This window comes from Pseudopodoces humilis, chromosome 7, assembly GCF_049639895.1.
Source record: "Pseudopodoces humilis isolate 2021_Gansu_Grassland_sample_001 chromosome 7, ASM4963989v1, whole genome shotgun sequence".
Taxonomy (NCBI): Eukaryota; Metazoa; Chordata; class Aves; order Passeriformes; family Paridae; genus Pseudopodoces; species Pseudopodoces humilis.
In genome coordinates this window covers 47,846,226-47,867,546 of record NC_142206.1, presented here as the reverse complement: position 1 = coordinate 47,867,546, position 21,321 = coordinate 47,846,226, and the positions used below count along the sequence as shown (strand labels likewise).

Below are 21,321 nucleotides of genomic sequence, written 5' to 3'. Positions count from 1 at the left end.
GCAGCTGTTTCAGATTCCTTAAGTTGTTGCTTATGATGTAATCTTTATTTCAAGTAAATCACACGGGTTACAGCACTGAATGGACTTTTGAGGATCAATCCATTGTCTTGGCTCACCCCTGCTGTAAACATCTAAAATATTGAAGTGTCCCCTATGATCCTAAAGAAAAGGAGATTGAAAATTCAGGAGCAAAAAATTGCTTCACCTGTATCACTAATACTACCTCCCATGAATAGAAGGGAAATAAGAGTAAACACTCCACCTAAAGGTTCCGTGAATGATGGATATGCAGTTGGAACTACTAAGATCCAATTGATTTCTTTTTATGTATTTCAGTTACATAAGATGCAGGAGTTTGGGGTGGCTAGTACACAGAGGGAATGGTTATTGCCTGTTTGGCTTAGTAAGTGCTGAAGCATAGTGCCACAATTTACCAACATCTAAAGATGTTTCAAGATCTGACTATTGCATAATATTGCCAAGGAATTTAATATCATTCAAGTGCCAGGTGGTGACAACCAATTTAAAAGACAATGTTATCAGTCAGAGATTTAGATTTTGGATCCCTCAGCCAGTATGGAACAACCCTGCTTTCTATAGAAGAAGTTACCACTGAGTTCACTCCCACCACAGGAAATAGAGTAAGTGTATCAGAATTCCATTTAATTTACTGGAGTTTACTGGAAAGACTCAGAAGTTTTTACTGTGTTTGCTGAAATATACACACCAGGAATAAGATCCTGCTGTATGTCCTCTGAGCTCTCAGAAATCAGAGATTCAGTTTCTTCTGAATTCAGCTTCTGGATTCAGTTTCTGCAACAATATTCTATTACAATCAGAACTACAACTTGGTCAGCCAAACAGGCTAGGCCCAAGTCCCAATAGTCTCAGTTCTCTCTGTATGTCTGACTACTGTGTATTTTAGCAAATTAATTAGGTAGTGCTGCTCTTCTTAAGAGGTTTTTTTTTAGGTTTACCAGTGAAAAGCAGATAGATTTTCATTGTCTAAATACTGACTCTCTTAAGAGTTATATATTATGCAGTATTCTAATCTGACAAGGCATAGAAAAGGCATAGGAAAAATGCCAAGAAGTGAAAAGTACCCTGGTCAGAGTTGTTGTTGTTACCCACAGAACACATAATTAAAGGGATGGATCAGAAATACAATAAATCCAGTCCTCTGGAAACATTAGCTGAATCTTTAGGAAACATTCACAACAACCCACTCTGATTGGTTATCCAGAGTTTTTGCACAGCTTCAGTACATCCTGACCAATGACAATATAGCTTGTTTCAGATATCCACACATCATACCTTAAGAGGCAAAACACATGGGAGTTTAGTAAGGAAGGTCTGAAACTGATTACTAATTGTGGTCCAGAGGTTGCTGGGAGAATCCATCGGCAAGGCTTCCATGAAGGTAGCAATGTTTTCCAAACAGCGTAGCATCGCACCCCCTGCTGGCAAATTTTTTTTGTTGTTTAAACCCTGGGAAATGAAATGAGACCTGTGAACAATCATACACATGCAGAAATGGTCCCTGACACTGTATTTTGAAGTTCTGAGGTTAATTTGTTGAGACAAAATACTGCATACTTTTTCTGCTATGTTAATGATGGTGTTGTGTTGGGAATTTGAGCTGTGTATGTGAAAGTTAGTCTAGCACTTCCTAAAGTACTGACCAAAAGATTTTGAGCCAAAATGTTATAAGCAGGGTCCAAACACATGCTTAGACTAACAGGACAGTAGAAAAAGCAAAACTCAAAATATTCAGCAGCAGATTTTTCATGTTTTCCTTTAGAGAGTTTTAAAGAAGGTATATTCATTAATGCTCCCTAGGCCATGTATGATTTGTGGCTTGTGTCCTAGGGTGAGGCCTGAATAGACATGAGAGTTTTGAAGTGATGCCAACATCTTGTATGAGGCAATTGCCTTGTTCTTGGAAGAGCAGGATACCTGCAAATGACTAGTTCTAGCAGGAGGACAAATAGTACAGTAGAAATAAGCCAGATGCATAGTCAGTCAAAGGCAGGCAATAGATTTTTGGAATACTTAAGAGAAACTGTCATCAGATAAAATGAAGTGGGAGAACTGAGATGTATGAGTAGAAATGTTCCTGAAAACAAAAAATAGTGCTTGGGGAAGGAATGGGACATACTACCAGTGGTGAGGACAGCCTAATTACTTCCAGGGAGGACAAAATAAAAATTCACAGTGTTTTTGATGAAGCAAGTTTGAACTTGAATGAGGAGAAATTACCCTGATAATGCTAATAAAATGAGCATCACTAACATAGCCAATTGTCAACATACCTCTAACAGCTGGCTCAGAGCAGCAATGGAACTCAGCTCACTGAAGTCCATCAGAGACGTGGCTAAGGTCCGCAAAAAGCTTCCATCTGAAATTTGAATGGCATTTTTGCACTGGCTGTTCATACAGAGGAAACTGAGGGTCAGAAATGCACTCAGGTATTGCACATTACCTTTAATAATGCTCTGGAAGAGCTGAGGGAAGATGCCATTTGGAGCCAGCTGATGGAACACACAACGGAGGAACTGCTTGGCCACACCTGCAGCATTTCCAGGGATCATCATACTGAAAATGAAAAGAGAAGAAGAAAAAAATTGCATTGCAGATTAAACACTTGTCATAGCTGACTACATGGAGAAAATAAAGATGATACTATTCTTTTTAATTATGGAAGTGTTCTGTTATGAGTGAGACACTCAAAAACAGAAGTATCCTGATCCTGAAAAAAAGAACAGCATGTTGATTTTATGACTTGAGCTCAACTATGAATAGATAAAAAAATTACATACACGTATTTGAAGTATTTATCTCAATAAATAGCTTTATTTTTCCTGATTCTCCCCATCGTTTTATTTGTGAGTCATCTGAATTTAAAATATAATCTTGCTCTCACCTTGTGTATTTCAGTGATACAGACTAAGTTTTCTGGCTTTTCACGAAAATATGAACAACAGGTAAACAAAAATATTATAATATTCATTTGCCTCTTGCAGTTTCTTTCAAAAGGTTAAGTACTCCCTAATCATTCATAAATGACTGGTTTAATTTTAAAAGCCTAATTATTATCTATTTACTCATAAATTGCACATCTTAACATGCTTTACAGCTTCACAAAATGAATTTATCCTATTCAGCATCTGATTTACATAATGAGGCATCACTACCAGGGATTCTCCATGGCCAAGGATGATTCACTTGGCTGAATATATGGAGATAGTTTATCAAGACAAATACTGAATAGAGAACCAGTTAGAAAAAGCTGCACTGAAATTGTGAAGACCAAACAGCATCTGAATCTGTTTTTTTCCAGCTTTAACACATATGAATGTGGGCTCCTGTTCATCTCCAGAAAACAAAGGATATTTGAAACAAGTGGAAAAGGCAGATTTTTTCCTTTTACTCACAAATTAAAAAATAAAATAAAATAAAGGTTAAATTTAGTTGATTTCAGGGTCAGGAAAGATGATGCTTTAGATTGATTGTTTCACTTTTGTCAAGGTATTCTTTGCTACAGTACCTTTCTGCTTGATTAGAAAAACTGGTACTTGATGCCAACCTGGAATAAAAATAAAAAAGAAATTGAAGCTCATATGCTTTTTTTTGTGCGTGTGTGTGTTTCATTTTTAAGTAACCCAATAAAATACCATTTTAAATAAATAATACACATAAACTTTAGAGAATATTTAAAATGCTACCCTAAAGATCTTCTGAAGATCACAGCACCTAAATTCAGAAAAATCATGTTTGCATGACATAAACTCCACTCAGTCTCGCAGTCTCACTAATGCTCAATTTCTCTAAAAATAAATCTTGCCTCCCTCTTGTAGCACAAAGATAATGAAGTAATTTCTTTTGCCCTACAGCACATCAGGGGTAACATTTTTGTTTAGGCAAAAAATGTTTGCCAGAAGCTGCCTACTGACTGAATTGTTTCTGATTAATATAGCAACACAAACTAAGCAAAAATTAAATGCTTGGCCACCTAAATTGAGGCTTCTAGTTCCAGATATTAGCACCTAAGTAACTAGATTAATTTTCAAAAACACTAATTACCTATCTCTTCCAGAGTCAGATGAGAACTACTGTATTTTCAAAAATCAGGTCACTTACTTTAGTACTTAAATATAGACTTTAAAGCCAAATATTGGCATTTGGTGGTGAAAATACTGAACACAATCTTAAAGTAAAATCATGCACCTCAATATGCACACATAAATGAACAGAATCAGGGCTTACAATATCAAAGCAAAACACCTTTAATACCAAAAGCCACTAAAAAGCTGTACACTTAAAGCCAATACAAAAATGGACACTAGAAGCACCCCTTATATACAAAATACCATAAAATATTTACCTTAATCTGCTGCAAATCAGTATTTTAGACAGTATAAGTTGATAAGTCTAAGGGAAAATTCATAGAGCTACATTATTTTATATCTAATCTTCAATGGGGTTTTTTTGATTCATAATCCTTTTATCCTGCACTTAGCTGTTGCTCATCCTTGATCACCCCTTGTTCTGAAGAGAGTTTCCTTTCTAATCAACACAATAAAATCCAAAAAAGACCCTAAGGCACCTCAGTCAAATGCAACAGCAAGAACCAAAATGACGGTGATTTTCACGAATTATTCTTGACAAGCTGGGGACACAGCATACTTCCAACAATGCAATAATCTCAAACTTGTTGGTGCAAGGAATTAAAGATTTTATTATCTTCAGTTCCTCTAGCATAAATTAGAAAAACACATTTGAGTTCCTTACTCCAGTAATGTTAAGAGGAATCCACACTGAAATGCAACATATTATTTCTGGTGTGCAAAGCTAATTCTGGGTGAGAAAAGTCTGAAGCTACCGCAATAAAGGTTTTTGTCCTGGAATAACTGTAGCATCAGCTTACATTAAAGCACACGAGGATTTCTGCAGAATGCAATGAGACCAATTACATGCCCAATGGACATGATACCTATTTTCAAAAATCTACTGAAGTACAGAAACACAACAATGCAAAATATTTTTTCTAAAATGTCTAATTTTCTGAACAGTCTAATGTTTTTCTCTCCTTTTGAATGTGATAATGCAAGCATGGGTTTTATAACAAACAAAGCACTAGGTTTCCAACTTTGAAAAAACTTGACCTGACATGAACTGCAGTAAACACTTGGGAACATCTGAAACTTTCTGAAATGTACAGTCTGTATATATTTATCACTACTACTCTAAATATTTTATTGCACAAATTCCATGAACTCTCATCATTACCTCCACCTTGCAGAACACAAAGCAGAACAGAAAATGGATGTGTTCAAATCTGTACACGTTAAGAACAGAAGTAAAGCTTATCACAGCTTCTCACTATCTCAAGTCTAAATACAACTTTCAAACACAGCTTTAATGCTTGGAAAGCTAAATCTCACTGGAAAACAGTTAAATAAGAATCACCAAGTGAAAAATCTTGATTCAGGAACCAGAGCATAAACTTAAATGCATGTCAGAGTCTTAGAAACACTTCAACTTTTAATTGTCAGTAATTTGAATGCAGAAATTTTTTCCCTTCTGAAAATCTCAGGAGATGGCTATCTGTGCCTGTGGGTACCCAAATAACTTTTGAAAATCTTTCTGTGATTTTTAGGCATTCTGAAAGACCTTGGACTTCCTAACTCCTTATTTCCTCTTCTATGCATGAAAGTAGCAGCTCTATTTGTAAGAATAAAAATGCAAAAAATCTAATTCATTTTCACTTCTGCTGTTAGATGGATATTTGGAGATGTATATGGCACCACTTGATGAAAGAGCAACGTATATACACATGAGGCACCTGAATGCCTCTCTGCTTATATATACAACTTATCCTTTGTGGGGAGCCTCTTATTGGACCTAGAATTTGTCAGAAATTGTAACCAGCAGGAACAAGGCAGGACAGTTTATTTACCAGGAACATTCCATGTTGCACTTTCATCTGCTGCTCTAAAACAATCAGCTATCTCACTCTAAAGATGCAGCATTTCCCCTCAAAACACAGAAATGCTGTGTTTTGCCTCATCCCTTGATAATTCATTTTCCAAATTATTTACTCTCTGTGGCTGTAGTACTGCGGTATTTATGGCAGCATCCGTCTACATCAGAAACTTTGCCTCCATCAGAGTTAATTAGCAGCAACAGCAGGGAACTGCAGACATGCAATTAATGGAAATGGGGGACTTGAAGAGCTGCTGTGTTTAAATGGAATTGGGAGGTAGTGGAGAAGCAGGGCTGTGGAGAGCCATACCCCTGCAGAAGTCAAGCAATTTGAACTTCAGTCACCAAAAAGAACGTGTAGGAGGAGAGCTGTGTAACATTTCTGCATGTCTAGTGCTGCTCAGAAATTTATTCTGGAACACCCCATCACATCCATCCCACCACTGAGGCAAGAAATTGTGGAAGTGTCCAAGACAACAACCACACATAATTCCATGGTAATGGTACACCTTAATTATCCCTTACACATGGGTAAAAGTAACAAGAGAAAAACAACGGCAGCAAATGTTCAAGACTTTCTCAGAGACAATTTCATACAGCATCTGGTTTGGAAGCCCTTATAAGGCAATACAAATTTTCACCTAGCATACCAAATACGGTTGAAAAGCCTGAAGAGCGACAGGTATGCTAATGAATGATCATACCTAGGAGTCAACAACCCTCCAGTGTCACCCTGAAAACTCAGCTTCTGAGCTTGCTAACATAGTTTTCTAAAGACTTTCCCAGGACAGTAATTGTAAACATAGATATGTGTACATTCTTTCTGTTACACATCTTGTGATGGGCATCTCTCATGGCCAGTGCAGTGAGAAAGTGTTATCCTGACCATCCAATCCCTGGCCATGGTCAAAAGCCTATAAATCCTGGGAGAAAAAATAAACTCTGCTCTCTTCTTTTCACCACACCTCGACCTGTGTCTGCGTGATCTATTCATCTTCAGTGGTAACACTCCAGGAGCAAAGTTCAATAAAGCTAACCACATTTCTGCATAACTCCTAAAGCAGGAACCTCATAAAAGTGAAAAATTCTGTCAAAACAGCAACAAGGGGCAGCCAAGAGAATTCAATTTTTGTAAGAACAGAGCTGTTTACGAGCATTACATTGGAAACACAGGACCAAGGTACTCTAGTTATTAAGAAAGACTTCAAGAGAGCAGAAGAAAATAAGGTAAGGGAGGTTATTAGGAAAGAGAAGGCTTTTTCAAAAAGTCCTGTCTTGAAAGCAGAAAAGAGCATAAATTCTCACAAATGGGGTATAAAATTCACTTGGAGGCAGGATAAAAAATCCAAAACAGTTTAAGGAGCAACTAGGAGGAGGAATAAAAACTAACAGTAGAATTTTCTTTCAAGGACCAAGATTAAGAAGCATACCAACTGCTGCACCAGGTTGTAAATAAATAACGGTGCTGTAGAAGATCTGATTTTATTCTTTACCTCACTGTTTACAGTGGGACAAGCTGAGGAGATTCTTGAGCTGGAATTTCCCTTTGCAAGGTAAAAGGGGAGAACATCAAAGAAGCTGCCAAAAATTGAACTGACAGTGGAAGAAGTTACATAAGAAATTTATAAAATGATGAGTAACAAAGACACAAGACGGAACCAGATGTTATTCACTTAAGAGTTTTAAAATATACACATTTGTATACTGAAGTTTATGTAAACTCAATTCCAGGCACAAAATCCTTTCCATCTCATTGGAGAGAGGAAAGTCCTGAATTTACCTTCCTACAGACTGCATGATGTCCAACAGCAGAGGAGCAGCCAAGTCTGGACTGAGGTGAATGAAAGTTGAGAGCACAACAATGGCCAGGCCTAGTGTTTCTTCATCATATTCTTCAAGAATAGCCCCACAGTCATGGCACCTGCAAGGAAGTTTTTAATCCTGATGTTAACAGATTTCAAACAAAGCATTACTATACATAGATCTGTGTATAATTATGTCTTCTGAAAGTATTTTTACTTAGTACATCCTATTCCACATTTATTTAGAAGGATAATGTAACTGTGATCTTTCTATAATTAGTAACAGTCCGTAGTTTTCAAACATTAATAAAATTTCTTACTAGCTACACTGCCTGTTTCTTAAGTGACAAATGAAAGAGGGCCACAGGGCAGGCCTTGTTTTGAGTCCTTTATTGGTAACTGTACTCCAGCTCACTCACTGTATTGAACTGCATTGGTTTGCACTATCCAAGAGAAATCTGCAGCAGTGAAGACTGGCCCTCAGCAAAGTGAGCACAGCCAGTTTGTGCAGCTTGGGCTAAGTCCCAGGCACCAAAGACACAAACAATGTCACTCACAGATGATCTTAAAGAGATGGAACAATTTCACATTGCCCTTCCCGTCAGTCATGAATTATGAATAACAAATTATACAATTAGAAAACAATGATCTGATTGGTTCCCACAGTAGTTACAGCTATTAAGAAATAAATGAAAAGACCTCTCAGGGGCACAGAACCTTTGATTTCAGAAAAGTCTCCTTTCCCAGGGCAGATTTGCTGCTGAGTCACTTATCCTTTCTGAAATGGTCAAAGACAACTGATGAAGGTCTGAAAGGGCTCCAAAATGTCTAATTATAAAGGGGATGTCAGATTTGGGAGAGATGAGACAGGCTTTCACAACCTATGAAAAAGGCAAACCAATGTGGGAAATTGGCTTATTTCAGCCCAGTAGGAAGGCTGGCTTAATTTGATCAATGAGTTGCTAATGATTCCAACAGATTGTGAGATTTTAACTTAATGGAATTGAACAGGCAGCTTTCTTGCCTTTTTTACTGAACATAAAGAAAATATGCCAACAAAGTCATGGAAGTCAAGCTCAGCTGGTCTGTATGTTAATAGGTAGTGCTTGAGCTTTGGTGAAATGGCCAAGGGAAGTGCCACAGACCAGATTAACTTTGGGATGCTTCACTTTGTCACACTGTAAGATCCACTAGCAATCACAGCCTGCACAATGGCCCTGTCTTTCTCCAGTGATCATCCTTGCACGTCTGTCTGTCTACTGGACTGAGCACACATAGGAACTTGTGGTTTCTCTTCCAAAGTTTTGAACAAATCAATGCATGGCTCCCTGCTGACTGCTTCACTTCTCTACTAAATGAGTATACTTCTGTTTAACATTCCCTTTACAGGCATTTTAACCAAACAATAGAGATTTGCAAAAGCTTTGAGGATTCAGTGAGTATCAGCATTAAAAAAGCTATGTAGATGACATATGATGACACATCGACAGCTACTGATTTCAACAGAAACCCAAAGGAATTTTTAAATGGAACTTTTTTTTTTCCCCCTAAGACAAAAGAGGTTTCTGACAGATCACAAGGAACCCTTGATTTAAAGTAAGATGGAAAGTGCTTCCCCTGCCCTCTGTGCACACACAATGATGAGTCATCATTTCAGGTCCTACTGAACTGAAAACATCTTGCTAGCAGTGTTTAGAAAATCTTTCCCTTGGGGTAAAAAAACAAAATTAGCATAGAGATAAATGATAGAATGGAATCTGTATTTGCATCAAATATATCTATACTTTACTTGACATATTTGAAGTTCAACTAGTTCTTTGAAAGGAGAGAAAAAACCCACTTACTTGTCAGTCATCAGAATGGGCTGGTCATCAGCAAATTCTTCTGGTGCAGGTACAAACATACTGACTATACTGGGTGCTGATAGCAAACTAGATTTTGTAGCACCTTAAGGCAAATAGGAAAAAAATTTTAAAAAGGAAAGAATCATCAAACAGAAATCCAAAATGCTTGATGAGCAGACTTATAAAGAATAGCCATAATGGCTTTACTGCGCCTAGAAATAAGAAATAAATTGTGTCCATAAAAAGACATATACGCACATTCTTTGCTTCTGCCAGATTATTCCAATTACCTAGAACTATCAATTAAAAATAGATAAATCCTTGGGGAAAAAAGATAACAAACCCAAAATTCCAGGAAATTGGATGCAATTGTATCCATTAAGTAAAGAAGATGATTCTACAGTTGCTATGAGACTGGACATCAGAAGATTTGCAGTATTTCCACATACTTACTGGGAATTAACTTCCCATAGTGCCAATATATGGGGCTCCTTTCACCGCTGGCACTTTTTGTGCACCTAATTTCTGATAAATGCTTATTTTATTGGGAAAAGTTATGTATTATGGAAGACCCAAACTCTTGACTTCTCCAAGTTCTGCTTTCCTGAATTACAGTTTAAGTAATCCATTGCCAATTTTCTTTCTGGTTGCTTCAATCTGTAGATTCAGATTTAATGTTAACATTAGCCTGCTCTGGTAATATTTAACTATGGAAATAGGGGGAAGCTTCTCTATGTAAGGTTTAGATGGAATTTATTATGACATAATCCTGGTTACTGCAGGAAAAGCAAATTTAGCATCAGCTCTTGGGCAAAATAAGCTAAGAAGCTCCCACAATTTTTGAACTCAAAATAAGTGGAGTTAAATGAGAATAAGGTAGGTTTTAAACAACCATTTTACGAAGCATGGAGGGAAACATTTATTTTACATCCCTAGTTCAGAACTTTATAATTGCTCCCTAAGGTTTTATTGGATATGAGCAGACACTTCAGCAAGGCTAGAATACTCCAGTAATGTAGAACATATAGAATGCAGGGCTAGGTATAGATTTTGTAGCCAGGTTTTTCTTCCCCTCTCAGATGCATAAAGATCTGTCTGCCATGACTTTGGAAGTTTTACTGTCATATTCTCTAGATCTAAGTCCCATTGCAGCACACAAATGCTAAAAGGAGTCATAAGGCATATTACAATGTTGGAATAAGACATAACTACTCAAAAATGTGTTCTCTTGTGCAGTGAACAGTAGGAAAAAAGTGATTTAGGCAAAGAAAGTAGGTCACTGTCCCATTGCAGGGCTGTAAGAGACTCTGGATGTATTTCAGCTGTGAGGGAGGAGAGTTTATACAGAAATGAGATTCAGCCACTCTCTGCATACTTTCTGCAGGACAGCTGAAGGCTTTAACAGCTGAATAGAACTCAAAATTCAGAACCATTTTGTATTAACCATGAAATCTTCCTGGCAGTCTTGGCAGAGGACCAGGTCAAACAGACACTGAACTAACCTCTGATTCTCAGTGGTGGTCCCTCCAAATCTGGGTTTAGGCAAACAGGGACATTGCACAGCCTCTTTCCATGCTGTATCTGCTCTGTGGATAGAGAAAGAACTTCAGTCTCCAGAACCAAAAATCCAGCACCTGTCACCAGTCAACAGCATCACAAGTCTTAAACAGTTAAGAGAAAGACAAATACAACAGTTAGAGATAAAAAACAAACAAAACAAACAAACAAACAAACAAACAAACAAACAACCCAAACAAACCAAAGAAAAGAGTTAATTTTTTAAGCATAGAAAGGAAAGGGAAAGAAAGATTAAAGAAGTCCATACAGGAAAAGGGACACAGATAACCTAATAATAAAGAAGGCATTTTAGACAAGAGTCATTAAACAGGAAAGGAAGTGCTAGCATAAAGATTCTACAAGATCTGGAATATATGAGCTACAAAAAGAGAAAGAAACAGGTGTCTAGAAATACTAAAACACTACAAGATATAGTTTGTAGTGACAGAAGCCAGGCACAAAATGATTTTATTTTACAGACAGCAAGCTTGGGAAAAGAGTGGTTTGAAATAAGAATGGAAGAGACACATGACACCTACCCAGGTAATAAAAAAATAAATTCATAAAGTATGTGTGGACCAAACACATCATATATTTATGTGGGATGAGACTACTTCCTAGTTGGTATAAGTGAGTATAATGAGTCTTAAAATTGTGGTGTGACATTGAAATGACAGTCACACTGAGTATTTGTCTGAAAAAAACAAAACAAAAAACTGTCCAAATAAAAATTTTATTCTGAATGTAGTGGTGGAACAATAGACTGAATGATGCAAAGATTTCCAGAAGATTTCATTTTGCCTCTCCATGCTTGAAGGCCTTTATCTGAATTGAATTTTGGAGGGAAAAGTCATGGATGTGAAGAAAGCTACTAGATTTGGAACAGGATTAACTAGACAGAGATGCTGAACCATTTTGAGTATTGACCTGTTCATTTTGAATACAGGCTAAGTATTCCTTGCAGAACAAAGGCAGTAACTTTTAAATCTCTAAAACCTTGCCTGAGAGACTAGGTGATCCAGCTAAGGATCTTCAATAAATAAACTTACCTGCTCATAGGACAAAACTCCCATTGTTAGCACTGGCAAATTCTTATCTTTATGATTTAAGGGTCTCATGCTGAGCATGCTATTCAGCAGACTAGAATAGAAAAGATAATCCTGAACTATGCACCGTATCTTTAGCCACCCTTCAGCTACACAACATAGTTTGATGGAACTTGATGCTGAAGACTAAATTAACCAAAAATTTCAACTCAGCTGTCCAAGGCTGATGGAAGGACATTCATTCAGCATGCTAAGTTCCATATAATATTTTAAGCATTCCTTTCTCTAGATGCATCTGAATCTGCTGATAAATTCCTGAGAAGCACAATTTTGTAATGCCACTAATATCAAAATGGGCACTAAAATATCTAGCATTTTTGATAAACCAAAATTAATTTATTGTTTAGTGACATCTGCTATGAATTTGGTATAACTGAAAGTGTTTTACAGAAGAAAAAAAAAAGACAAAATGAGTAGTGAGTAAATTATGTGCTTAATTCAGTTTTCATTGTTTTGCATTCATCTTTAAAGAAGAAAAAGCAGTGAGTAAACAGAAACTTCAGGTGTTCAGCATGAGTTGGTAAAAATTTCTTTAAAGAGAAGCAAAACTGGCTGGTATAAGGCACAACTCTGTGGTGTACCACCACCATTGTAAACACACATACAAATAAATGATTCCATGCACCAGGGATGAAATCTTATACCTAATGAATTCAACAGTGATACTTCCATTTCTTTCAATGAGACCAGGAAATAATCTGAGTAATATGCACAATTAAAGAGACAACACTGTACCAGAGGGTCTACCTCCCAAATATATAACTCTTCCAACTCTTACTAAGTGATAATCTTGTACTCTCTATAATGATTCACTTTAGACTTGATACTGATCACTTGTCTGCAATGGTAGAATAGAAAAACTCCTTTTTTTTTTTTTCCTAAATTGATTGTTACACAGTAATTGGTTTAGGAAATAGAAATAAAGAACAATAAATGCAGCTCACCAGTATCCCAAGTGCTGATATTGTGGGGAGCACTAGACTGGTGTTCCAGCTGCCTCTTCATTAGCTGGTTCATTGTCAGAGCTCCCAAAGAGCCTCTTTTCATTTGTCTGAACTGAGCTGCAAGTCAGAAATGCAAAAGGATTTCAGGAGCTCAGACAACATTTAGAACTACTCTCATTTCCTGATCTTAAAAGCTAACATGATATAAATACTGAAATGACAATGATGGCTTGCTCTAAGGATCTTGCTCAAGTCAATATGCACCTTTCATACAACTACACAGGGTACAATTCTGGCCCCAGTGCCACCAGTCAGAGGAGACTTGGATTCACTGTGTCAACTGTCAGTGCCTCTTTGCCTCCAAACACTATGAAAGCTCATCAAAAGATTTGGTATCTGTGAAGTGTTAAGATACTACCCCAAAACTCCCATGCTGAGAGGCAATAAACGTATACTTGAATCTCACATACAAGGTACCAAGGAAGGAAGCTCAGTCTCCTCCCAGCAAAGCATGGAGGACTGCTGTGTCCACGCTGACCCGAGGAAAACAAATTCACTGACACTATGTATCACCAGCATCCTTCATGGGTGGCACAACCCGAACCTGCCATCTACACACCCACCCCTCAGGCAGAACACCTGCACATTCTCTGAAGTGGGAACTCAGCAGCCTTTGAAGATGAGACCCTTCTGTAACTTCAGTGCCAATTTTCTTATAGAGAGCTATCAAGCAACAAACATTCAATTTTTATTCATCCAACAATTTACTTCATTAAGAAGATTGATTTATGAGATATGTGTCACTGGGTAATGCTCAAAGTAAAACCATAAGGGAGACCTAAAACTTAAGACTTTTGGTTTATATCAGTGTGATGCTTAGGAACATGACTTAGTGTCAGTGCTAGACAGTGTTAGGTTGGACTCAAGGATATTAAAGCTAATTTCCAACTTAATGATTCTACACACTTTCTCTAATTAAACTGGGGTAGAAAGATCATACACTACTCCTGACTTTCTCATTTTTTTCTCCATTCATAAAAAAAATCAAATTGAATGAGCATAATGCATTCATTTGGATAATTGAGCCTGAGCAATATACTTCCATCATTGAAACTAAAATTGTTGTTCACTGTATGAAGACATATGAGTTTTAAGGCCCTGCTTGAACAAGGTCTGTGAAACTGCTGACAAAAGTATCCAGGAAAGCTTTTAAAATACTGCCTTAAGTATAGCTTTAGTCTTTCCCTCAACAGGCCCTTAGAGCAAGGGCAACAAAGTAAAATCTTCTCTGAATGATCATTTTCCTTTACAACTACATTCAGCTTCATTAAAAGGACCACTAGTTAGTTCCACTAACCAGAGTGTGGACCAGGTAGTTCCACTCTAAAATTCCAAACTCTAACCATCTAAGCTGTGAAATTGAACACAGCATTTCACATTACTAACTATGATAAGGAAGAAAAGATAAGGGATAAACTGCAACCTTCAGAAAGCTCTGAAGGGTTGAGTGCCTTCTCCTAAACTTGCTCTACTAATTTTCTATCAGACAGTTTAAAATTCAGAGTAAGCAGAGTACTCCCTCAAAAACAAAACAAAACAAATACAGGCCTAGAGCAATAACAACCAAAACCAAAACTTCAGTGAAAATCTGCACTGAAATTATTTTATTAGATGAAGTATTTTAGTTTTTCCTCATTACATCCTTTCCAGTTACATCCTTTTGAAGTGCATTTAAACTCCAATTTTTGGCCCAAGTACAGCATTTCTTCAAAGCAGTCCTGGAATAACTGAACTTGTAGAATTGAACCAGACCAAGAGACCATTCTATGTTTCACTTTTAAAAGTTATATTGCAGCTTCCTTTCACAGCAAATTAAGAGAAAAATAGAATTTCATTCGTTTCCAGGGCAATGATTTTAAATAGATGTTTTATCATTTTATCAAGCATAGAATTTCCTGATAAAAGAACAGCAATTAATGTTAGAACTGACAAGACTGCTTGGAGTGCAGATGACTGTCAAAATAGAGAAGAGGATCCCTTTGAAATTTCTTAGCAGCTTTTTGTGATTGTAATTTAAAAAATTTCATGAATATATCACATAATCAGGCTACTGTTGAGAAGGTTTGGATTTCCAGGATTATCTACCTTTCTCAACAACAGCAATGATTTCAAATAATGGTAAGGGGGAAAAAACAAAAAACAACAAAATCCAAACCACCAGAGAGCTACCAAAAAAAAATCTAAAAGCCAAAAAATATCAGATGTCAACCTTTGAACAGTGTTGGATCCAGGACGACTGCTGTGGACCAGCATGTGACTTTTCATGCCTGTGACTGACTAGTGGCAAAGGGAGGTGTGCTGGTTCCAGCTGGGGTAATTTTCGACACAGTGGCTGGTACAGGGCTGTGTTTCGGATTTGTGCTGAAGAAAAGGTTGATATTAAAGAGGTGGTTTTGTTATTGCTGAGCAGGGCTAACACAGAGCCAAGGCCTTTTCTGCTTTCCATGCTGCCACACTGGTGAGGAGACTGGGGGTGCATGGAAGGCTGGGAGGAGACAGCCAGGACAAGTAACCCAAACTGACTGAAGGGATATTCCAGACCATATTGCATCATGCTCAGTATATAAAGCGGGTGAAAGAAGGAGGAAGGGAGGGACACACTTGGAGTGATGGATTTCATCTTCCCAAGTCACCATTAACTGTGATGGGGCTCTGCTCTCCTGGAGATGGCTGAACACCTGCCTGCCCATGGGAGGCAGTGAATTAATTCCTTGTTTTGCTCTGTTTGCATGCACAGGTTTTGCTTTCCCTACAAAACTGTCATTTTCTCAGCCCATGAGTTTTCCAGGTTTTATCCTTCCTGTTCTCTCCCCTATCCTGCTGTCCAGGGCTTGGGTTCTGGCTGGGGTTAGACCATGACAGGGAGGAAGTTTTCCTCTATCAGGTTTTCTACAAGAAACCTAACAAGCACATTAAAAGGTCAATAACCTTCATACAGTGGCTGGCAACACTTTTCATTTGTTATCTACTGATCTGGTCAATCCTTCTGTTTGTATAGAATTCTCTACTCAAAAAGAGAAGTCCAAAGGCAAAATCTTCCCATTGCAGTCAAAGATGTTTGCTTCGTGTGGCCAGGCACTGGCTGAACAAGTAATATTAACTATTAGTGTTACAGAAGCGTCTTGTGCTCACAGGCCAGATCAGGGCCTACTATGCAAAGCACTGTAAAGATATATAGTAGAAGATTAAAAACATTTCAGTCTAAATGTACAAGAGACACAATGGAAGAACTAATATCCCTTTTTGCAGTTGGAAACTGAGGCAAGTTTCCAGAAAGAGAAAATAAATATTTACATAGGAATGGAGGCTCAACATCATATAGGTACCATTCCCAGTTTCATATGTTGGAATTTACAGGAACCACTAGCACTAGGCTAAAAGCAAGAGAGATAGGTCTTAACTGGCACCTCTTGAGCTGCTTTAGTAAGTGACATCTGTATATTAGGTGGCCAACAAATGTACTCTATAAGATGCACATGACCTGATATGCTTGTGGGAAAACTGGGGAGGTACTCAATTAGCATGTCTAAAATAACATTCTTCCTTCAATAAGCCAGACATTCTTTCCAAAAAAATTAGCAGATGATGAATTTCAGAAACTAAAATTTAACATTGCTATAGCAATCTGAAATTGAAGTTCAGTAAGACAGTTGAGCTGACCTAGCAGTTCATTGGTATCAAAATAAGTTATTTCCCCTCCCTATTTCACTAGCCACAGTTCTGTCCCACTGGCCTACAGATGTGGTACCTAGATGGACACACCATTCTGAATTTTGCTAAGTGTTCTAAGGTACCTCCACCTTCTTATCGTCATGTGCTCTGTTAAGCCATGTGTCATGTCTGCTTTACACAATACAGTCCACTTTCAACTGAAATGGTTATGGAAGTCCCAGATAAAGAGATACCACATTTCAGCAAGCAGCTGAGGAAGTGGCATTCAAGGGATTTTATAAAAATTGCAAGAGATTTTTTCCCTAAGGTACAGCAAAAAATGTACCAAAGGCCATAGTAACAGTCCTGTGGACTCTCATCTTCTTCTGTGCACTGACAGTTGACAATGCTTTCTCACAGAGGAAAATAAACATTCAGCTTTAGTGGAATTACTGCTTTCAGCTGCTACCTACTTTAATTCAAGAAAACCACATTTGTCAAACTTGCCATGTCCCAAGAGAAAATCTTTAGCTACTAGCCATTAAAATGCTGCTGACCATCAGAGATTCAACAGTTCTAATGATATCCAAAACAGCTATGCTTCAAAGAATCAAGGGAACTCAGAGGAAGGAATTTACCATACATGATGCATATCTGATGCACAAATACAGTAACTTTGATTTTAATCCTCAAACCATAGGTAAACTTACTTGATATGGAAGAGTGACTACTTGTCTCTGGAACACCTGCTTCAAGGGTTGGTGCAGATGATGACTCTCTTGGCATTTCCAGTGTTGAAAGTCCTTTGGCAGCAGGATCTGCATGTGAAAATCATGCTTAAACTCTCAACATTTAAAATCAACGAAGTTTTTTACCTTCCTTCTACCTAGATGCCCTTTCACATCATTTCAGTCATCCATTCACCATCTGGGATTCCCAGTAGTTTTAACAGGATTCAGTGTGTTTGTCATAAGAATTTTTATAGGGGCACAGGGATCTATTTCTTAAAATCACTTTTTAAAGGAGAATTCTGCCTATGGTCTTTAGAACTCACGATTAATAAATGCACATAGAATTTGATAATGATTCCACTCAAGTGATTATTGGAACCACCAACATGGAAATAAGAGAGACCACTGATGTAAAACTAGTTTAAGTGACAGCTTAGCATCTTTTAAAAGCCTTAACTCCAACATATCAGCAGTTTTTATTCAAGAGGCTGCTGACCTAGTATTTGATCCTGAAGATTCACAGTTTAAAACTCTGCATTAAAAAGGTTCCACGTGGTGTTTCAGAACTGGGACAGCCCTGACAAGCAGTTTCAAGGGTAACAGTGTTCATCACTGCATGAAAACTGGCCCTTGTTAACAGTCAAAAAAAAGCACTGAGTCTAATTGAACAATTCTTTCAAGACCACGCTTCTCTATATGAAAGGTTCAAAAGCACTCAGCTCTCTTTAATTTTTATAAAGCTCCAGTAGTTCTTCAGCTTATTAGAACCATAAATGGGATGACAGGCCTGAAACATAAAGGGAACAGTGTAACTAGCATTATATGGAACAATTTCACCTTGTAAAAGTGGAATTTCCTAAGAAAAATTTGTACTGTGATTCCCTTTGAAGTAATTAGGAAAAAAGTACAGTCAGGAATGCATAAATATTCCCCCTCACTTTAATGGCAACAAAGAACTGAGGCCTGGCAGATTCTGTCCTTTTTCATTAATATGTTTAAAAACCTGGTAAAATTCTAATAACTGAAAAATCCTAGGGAGAAAAAAACAGCCAAGAAATTAAAAAGGCAACAGCATACAGTTTTTCAAACGGTTTGATAGATCCAATTGGAATCTGAGGAAAAGCTAAAACTTCCTTTCTCTCTACCTGAAAAAACTTAGAGAAAAATCTTTGCATTGAAAAAAAATTTAGGGTACACAGTGGATTACCCATCTTTGAATTTTAGATCTTTAAAAAACACAGACCATGAAAACTTTGTGGACACCCAGTTCAAAGAAGGATACAAACAGGTTTTAGTGTATAAAAACAAAAGATATGTTTATGTCTATGTCTATATGCAAACTGTGGCTAATTCCAAATGCTCTTACTTCTGAAGTCTACAGCCTGCTCAGCCTTGCACTTTGTGATTCATTCTGCTTTCCACTGCCTTATGCTGGGAAAAGAAATAAGGGCCAAAAATCACTACACCAAAAGAGAATCAGTGTAGCCTGGACTAGATTAGCAGGATAAAAGGCACAGAAATATGACCATTTTTCTGACTCCCAGCATAAAGAGGACAGGGAGTTTCATTTCCTAACTTGGATATCAGAATGAGTGTTTTTGTAACAGAATTCCACTTCCTTTTCAAATGGGCCCTTCACACATTCATCATACCTGAATGGTTAGCACATTCCTTGTGAGAAACAAGCACCTGAAAGCACTCAGCTAGCACTTCAGATGCTATAAATACCCATGTCTCACCATATATACATACATCTCCTTACACAGATCTGCTACTAAAACCTTCACACAAAAATAAGCCTTTTGATCAGGTGAGTAAGCTCACCTGCCTCCTTCTGCTCTCCCAGCTTGTCAAGGATGTTAAAAGAAATGTCCAGGTATTCTCTCTGAATAGCACTCACAGCAATCTTCCTCTGCTTCCTCTGGCGAGGAACAATCTGAATCTTAAATTCTGACTCTTCAGTCTCCCCTTCTTGTTTCTGCTCTGTGTTTTGTTCGGTGTCAGACTCTGTATTGGTATCAAGTTTATCCCCTTCTGTTTGCCTTTCAGAATCTTCGGGGACTTTGATAAGGACTGTCTTTACATTTGGGCTTGGAATTGTTCCACTGGGTTTAATTTCCTCCACACCAAGCTCAGAGTTATCATCAAGGGACATTTCTGGAAGGGCAGATGATTTCTGCAGCAGGTCCCTTTTCTGTTTCAGCGTTAGTGAGTTTCCAGAGGACATGTCCTGAAATTCTTCTGGCTTAACTAACTCTGAAGACTCCTTCTGATCTTTGGGAGAAGTGGAAATTACCTCCTCTATTCCCGCTGAAGCACTGTTGCTTGTATCCTTAGAACTAATGTCCTTGGAGCAATCTTCAATGCTGAACTGTACCAGCGGAGTTGTGCTGAGGCTGAGTGCAGACACATTGATAGGAACTGGAGATGAAACAGCAGTTTTGCCAGAGACCTCGTCATTCGAAGGGTTTGCTGTTTCTTCTTCTTCATCACTCTCCACTATTCTAAGGGGAGGAAGTGGTTCAAAGACTAAAGAGTCACTGTCTGAAGTGGAGAGCACTGAATATTTTTCAGGACCCGACGTTGAATCGGAGGATAAATCTATCAGATCTAAATCTTCCTTGGGACCAGCAGTTTTAACTGGGGAGTCCACTTTCACTTCATAGGTTTCCATGCAATTTAGCCTAACCTCTGGGATGACAGGTCTTTTTGTTTCCTGGAAACTCTCTGTATGGGGAAGGCTTTCTTGTGCGTCTATATTTTCAGCTTTAGTAGAAGAATTCTGCCGAGACCGTCCATAATCGCTCTGCCTGTGCGTGGTGTAAGCAGCAGGGACAGGAGGCTTTTCTAAGTCACACCGGTCTATGCAGGACTTCCTGCGATGTTCGTCTAATGAGAACAACAGGGAGTCTGCGTTCCCTATATCAAGAGATTTTTGTTTTAGAGAGCGCAGTTTTTTTTTCTGAATGCTTTCTTCTCTCACACAGCGGAGAATACTGTCTTGTAAGGCCCCCGTCTCTCTATATTCAGCCAGCTCTATTTCACCTGATCAAAACAGAAAAAGCTAATACTACCTCAGTTGGAGACTTTCAGCAGATACCTTCATCTTTATATCACAATTCAACATGACTGACATTTTAAATACAAGCCCACTATTAGTCAAAATTGCCTGCATTTTAACCTCAGATTTAACCTCAAATTACATGGATTTTTACAATAAATAATAACAAAAACCTGCTATTTTGGATAGTAGAGTTTACCTAAATGCTGCCCAAAGTTTATTCATCCTGGACAAATGTACAATGAAGATAGACTGTTTAACTTTGTGCACTGAAAGGAGGTGGCATAGGCATGTAATTTCCACAGATACTTGGGATGGCTGCATGTAGTACACCTGTTATTTACTGCAGCAGAACAGGCTTAAAATGGATGCTTCTGATTCAAGAAGCAAGGGCGGTATTGGCAGTGAGGATAATGCAGCAGAAACCTGAGATCAGAGAATTTTTCCCTGGTGCTCCTGGAACCCAGTAGGGTCCAGCAGCTATCACAACACTCAGTCTTCCCTCCTCATCCTGGGGAGAATGGCAGTGAGCACAGCTGCACCTTCTGGCACTGCCACTGCACTGATTCTTTGCTATGTG

The 21,321-nt window shown here is 38.0% G+C and overlaps 1 protein-coding gene across 6 annotated transcripts in view; it reads right to left on the bottom strand.

Moving 5' to 3' along the window:
* UNC79 (unc-79 subunit of NALCN channel complex) overlaps nucleotides 1–21,321 on the bottom strand; it is a 105,929-nt gene that overhangs the window by 27,425 nt on the left and 57,183 nt on the right. For 4 of the 6 annotated variants that reach the window (XM_088058197.1, XM_088058198.1, XM_088058201.1 and 1 more), the window contains exons 32-41: nucleotides 19,505–20,725; nucleotides 17,660–17,767; nucleotides 13,239–13,355; nucleotides 11,134–11,217; nucleotides 9,632–9,734; nucleotides 7,766–7,906; nucleotides 3,548–3,586; nucleotides 2,483–2,595; nucleotides 2,313–2,398; nucleotides 1,315–1,488 (exon numbers count right to left, since the gene is read on the bottom strand). In XM_088058197.1, the coding sequence (XP_087914323.1) occupies nucleotides 1,315–1,488; nucleotides 2,313–2,398; nucleotides 2,483–2,595; nucleotides 3,548–3,586; nucleotides 7,766–7,906; nucleotides 9,632–9,734; nucleotides 11,134–11,217; nucleotides 13,239–13,355; nucleotides 17,660–17,767; nucleotides 19,505–20,725 (2,186 nt within the window). The remainder of the gene's footprint in view (nucleotides 1–1,314; nucleotides 1,489–2,312; nucleotides 2,399–2,482; nucleotides 2,596–3,547; nucleotides 3,587–7,765; nucleotides 7,907–9,631; nucleotides 9,735–11,133; nucleotides 11,218–13,238; nucleotides 13,356–17,659; nucleotides 17,768–19,504; nucleotides 20,726–21,321) is intronic. The other 2 variants (XM_088058200.1, XM_088058199.1) reach the window with 2 other exon arrangements.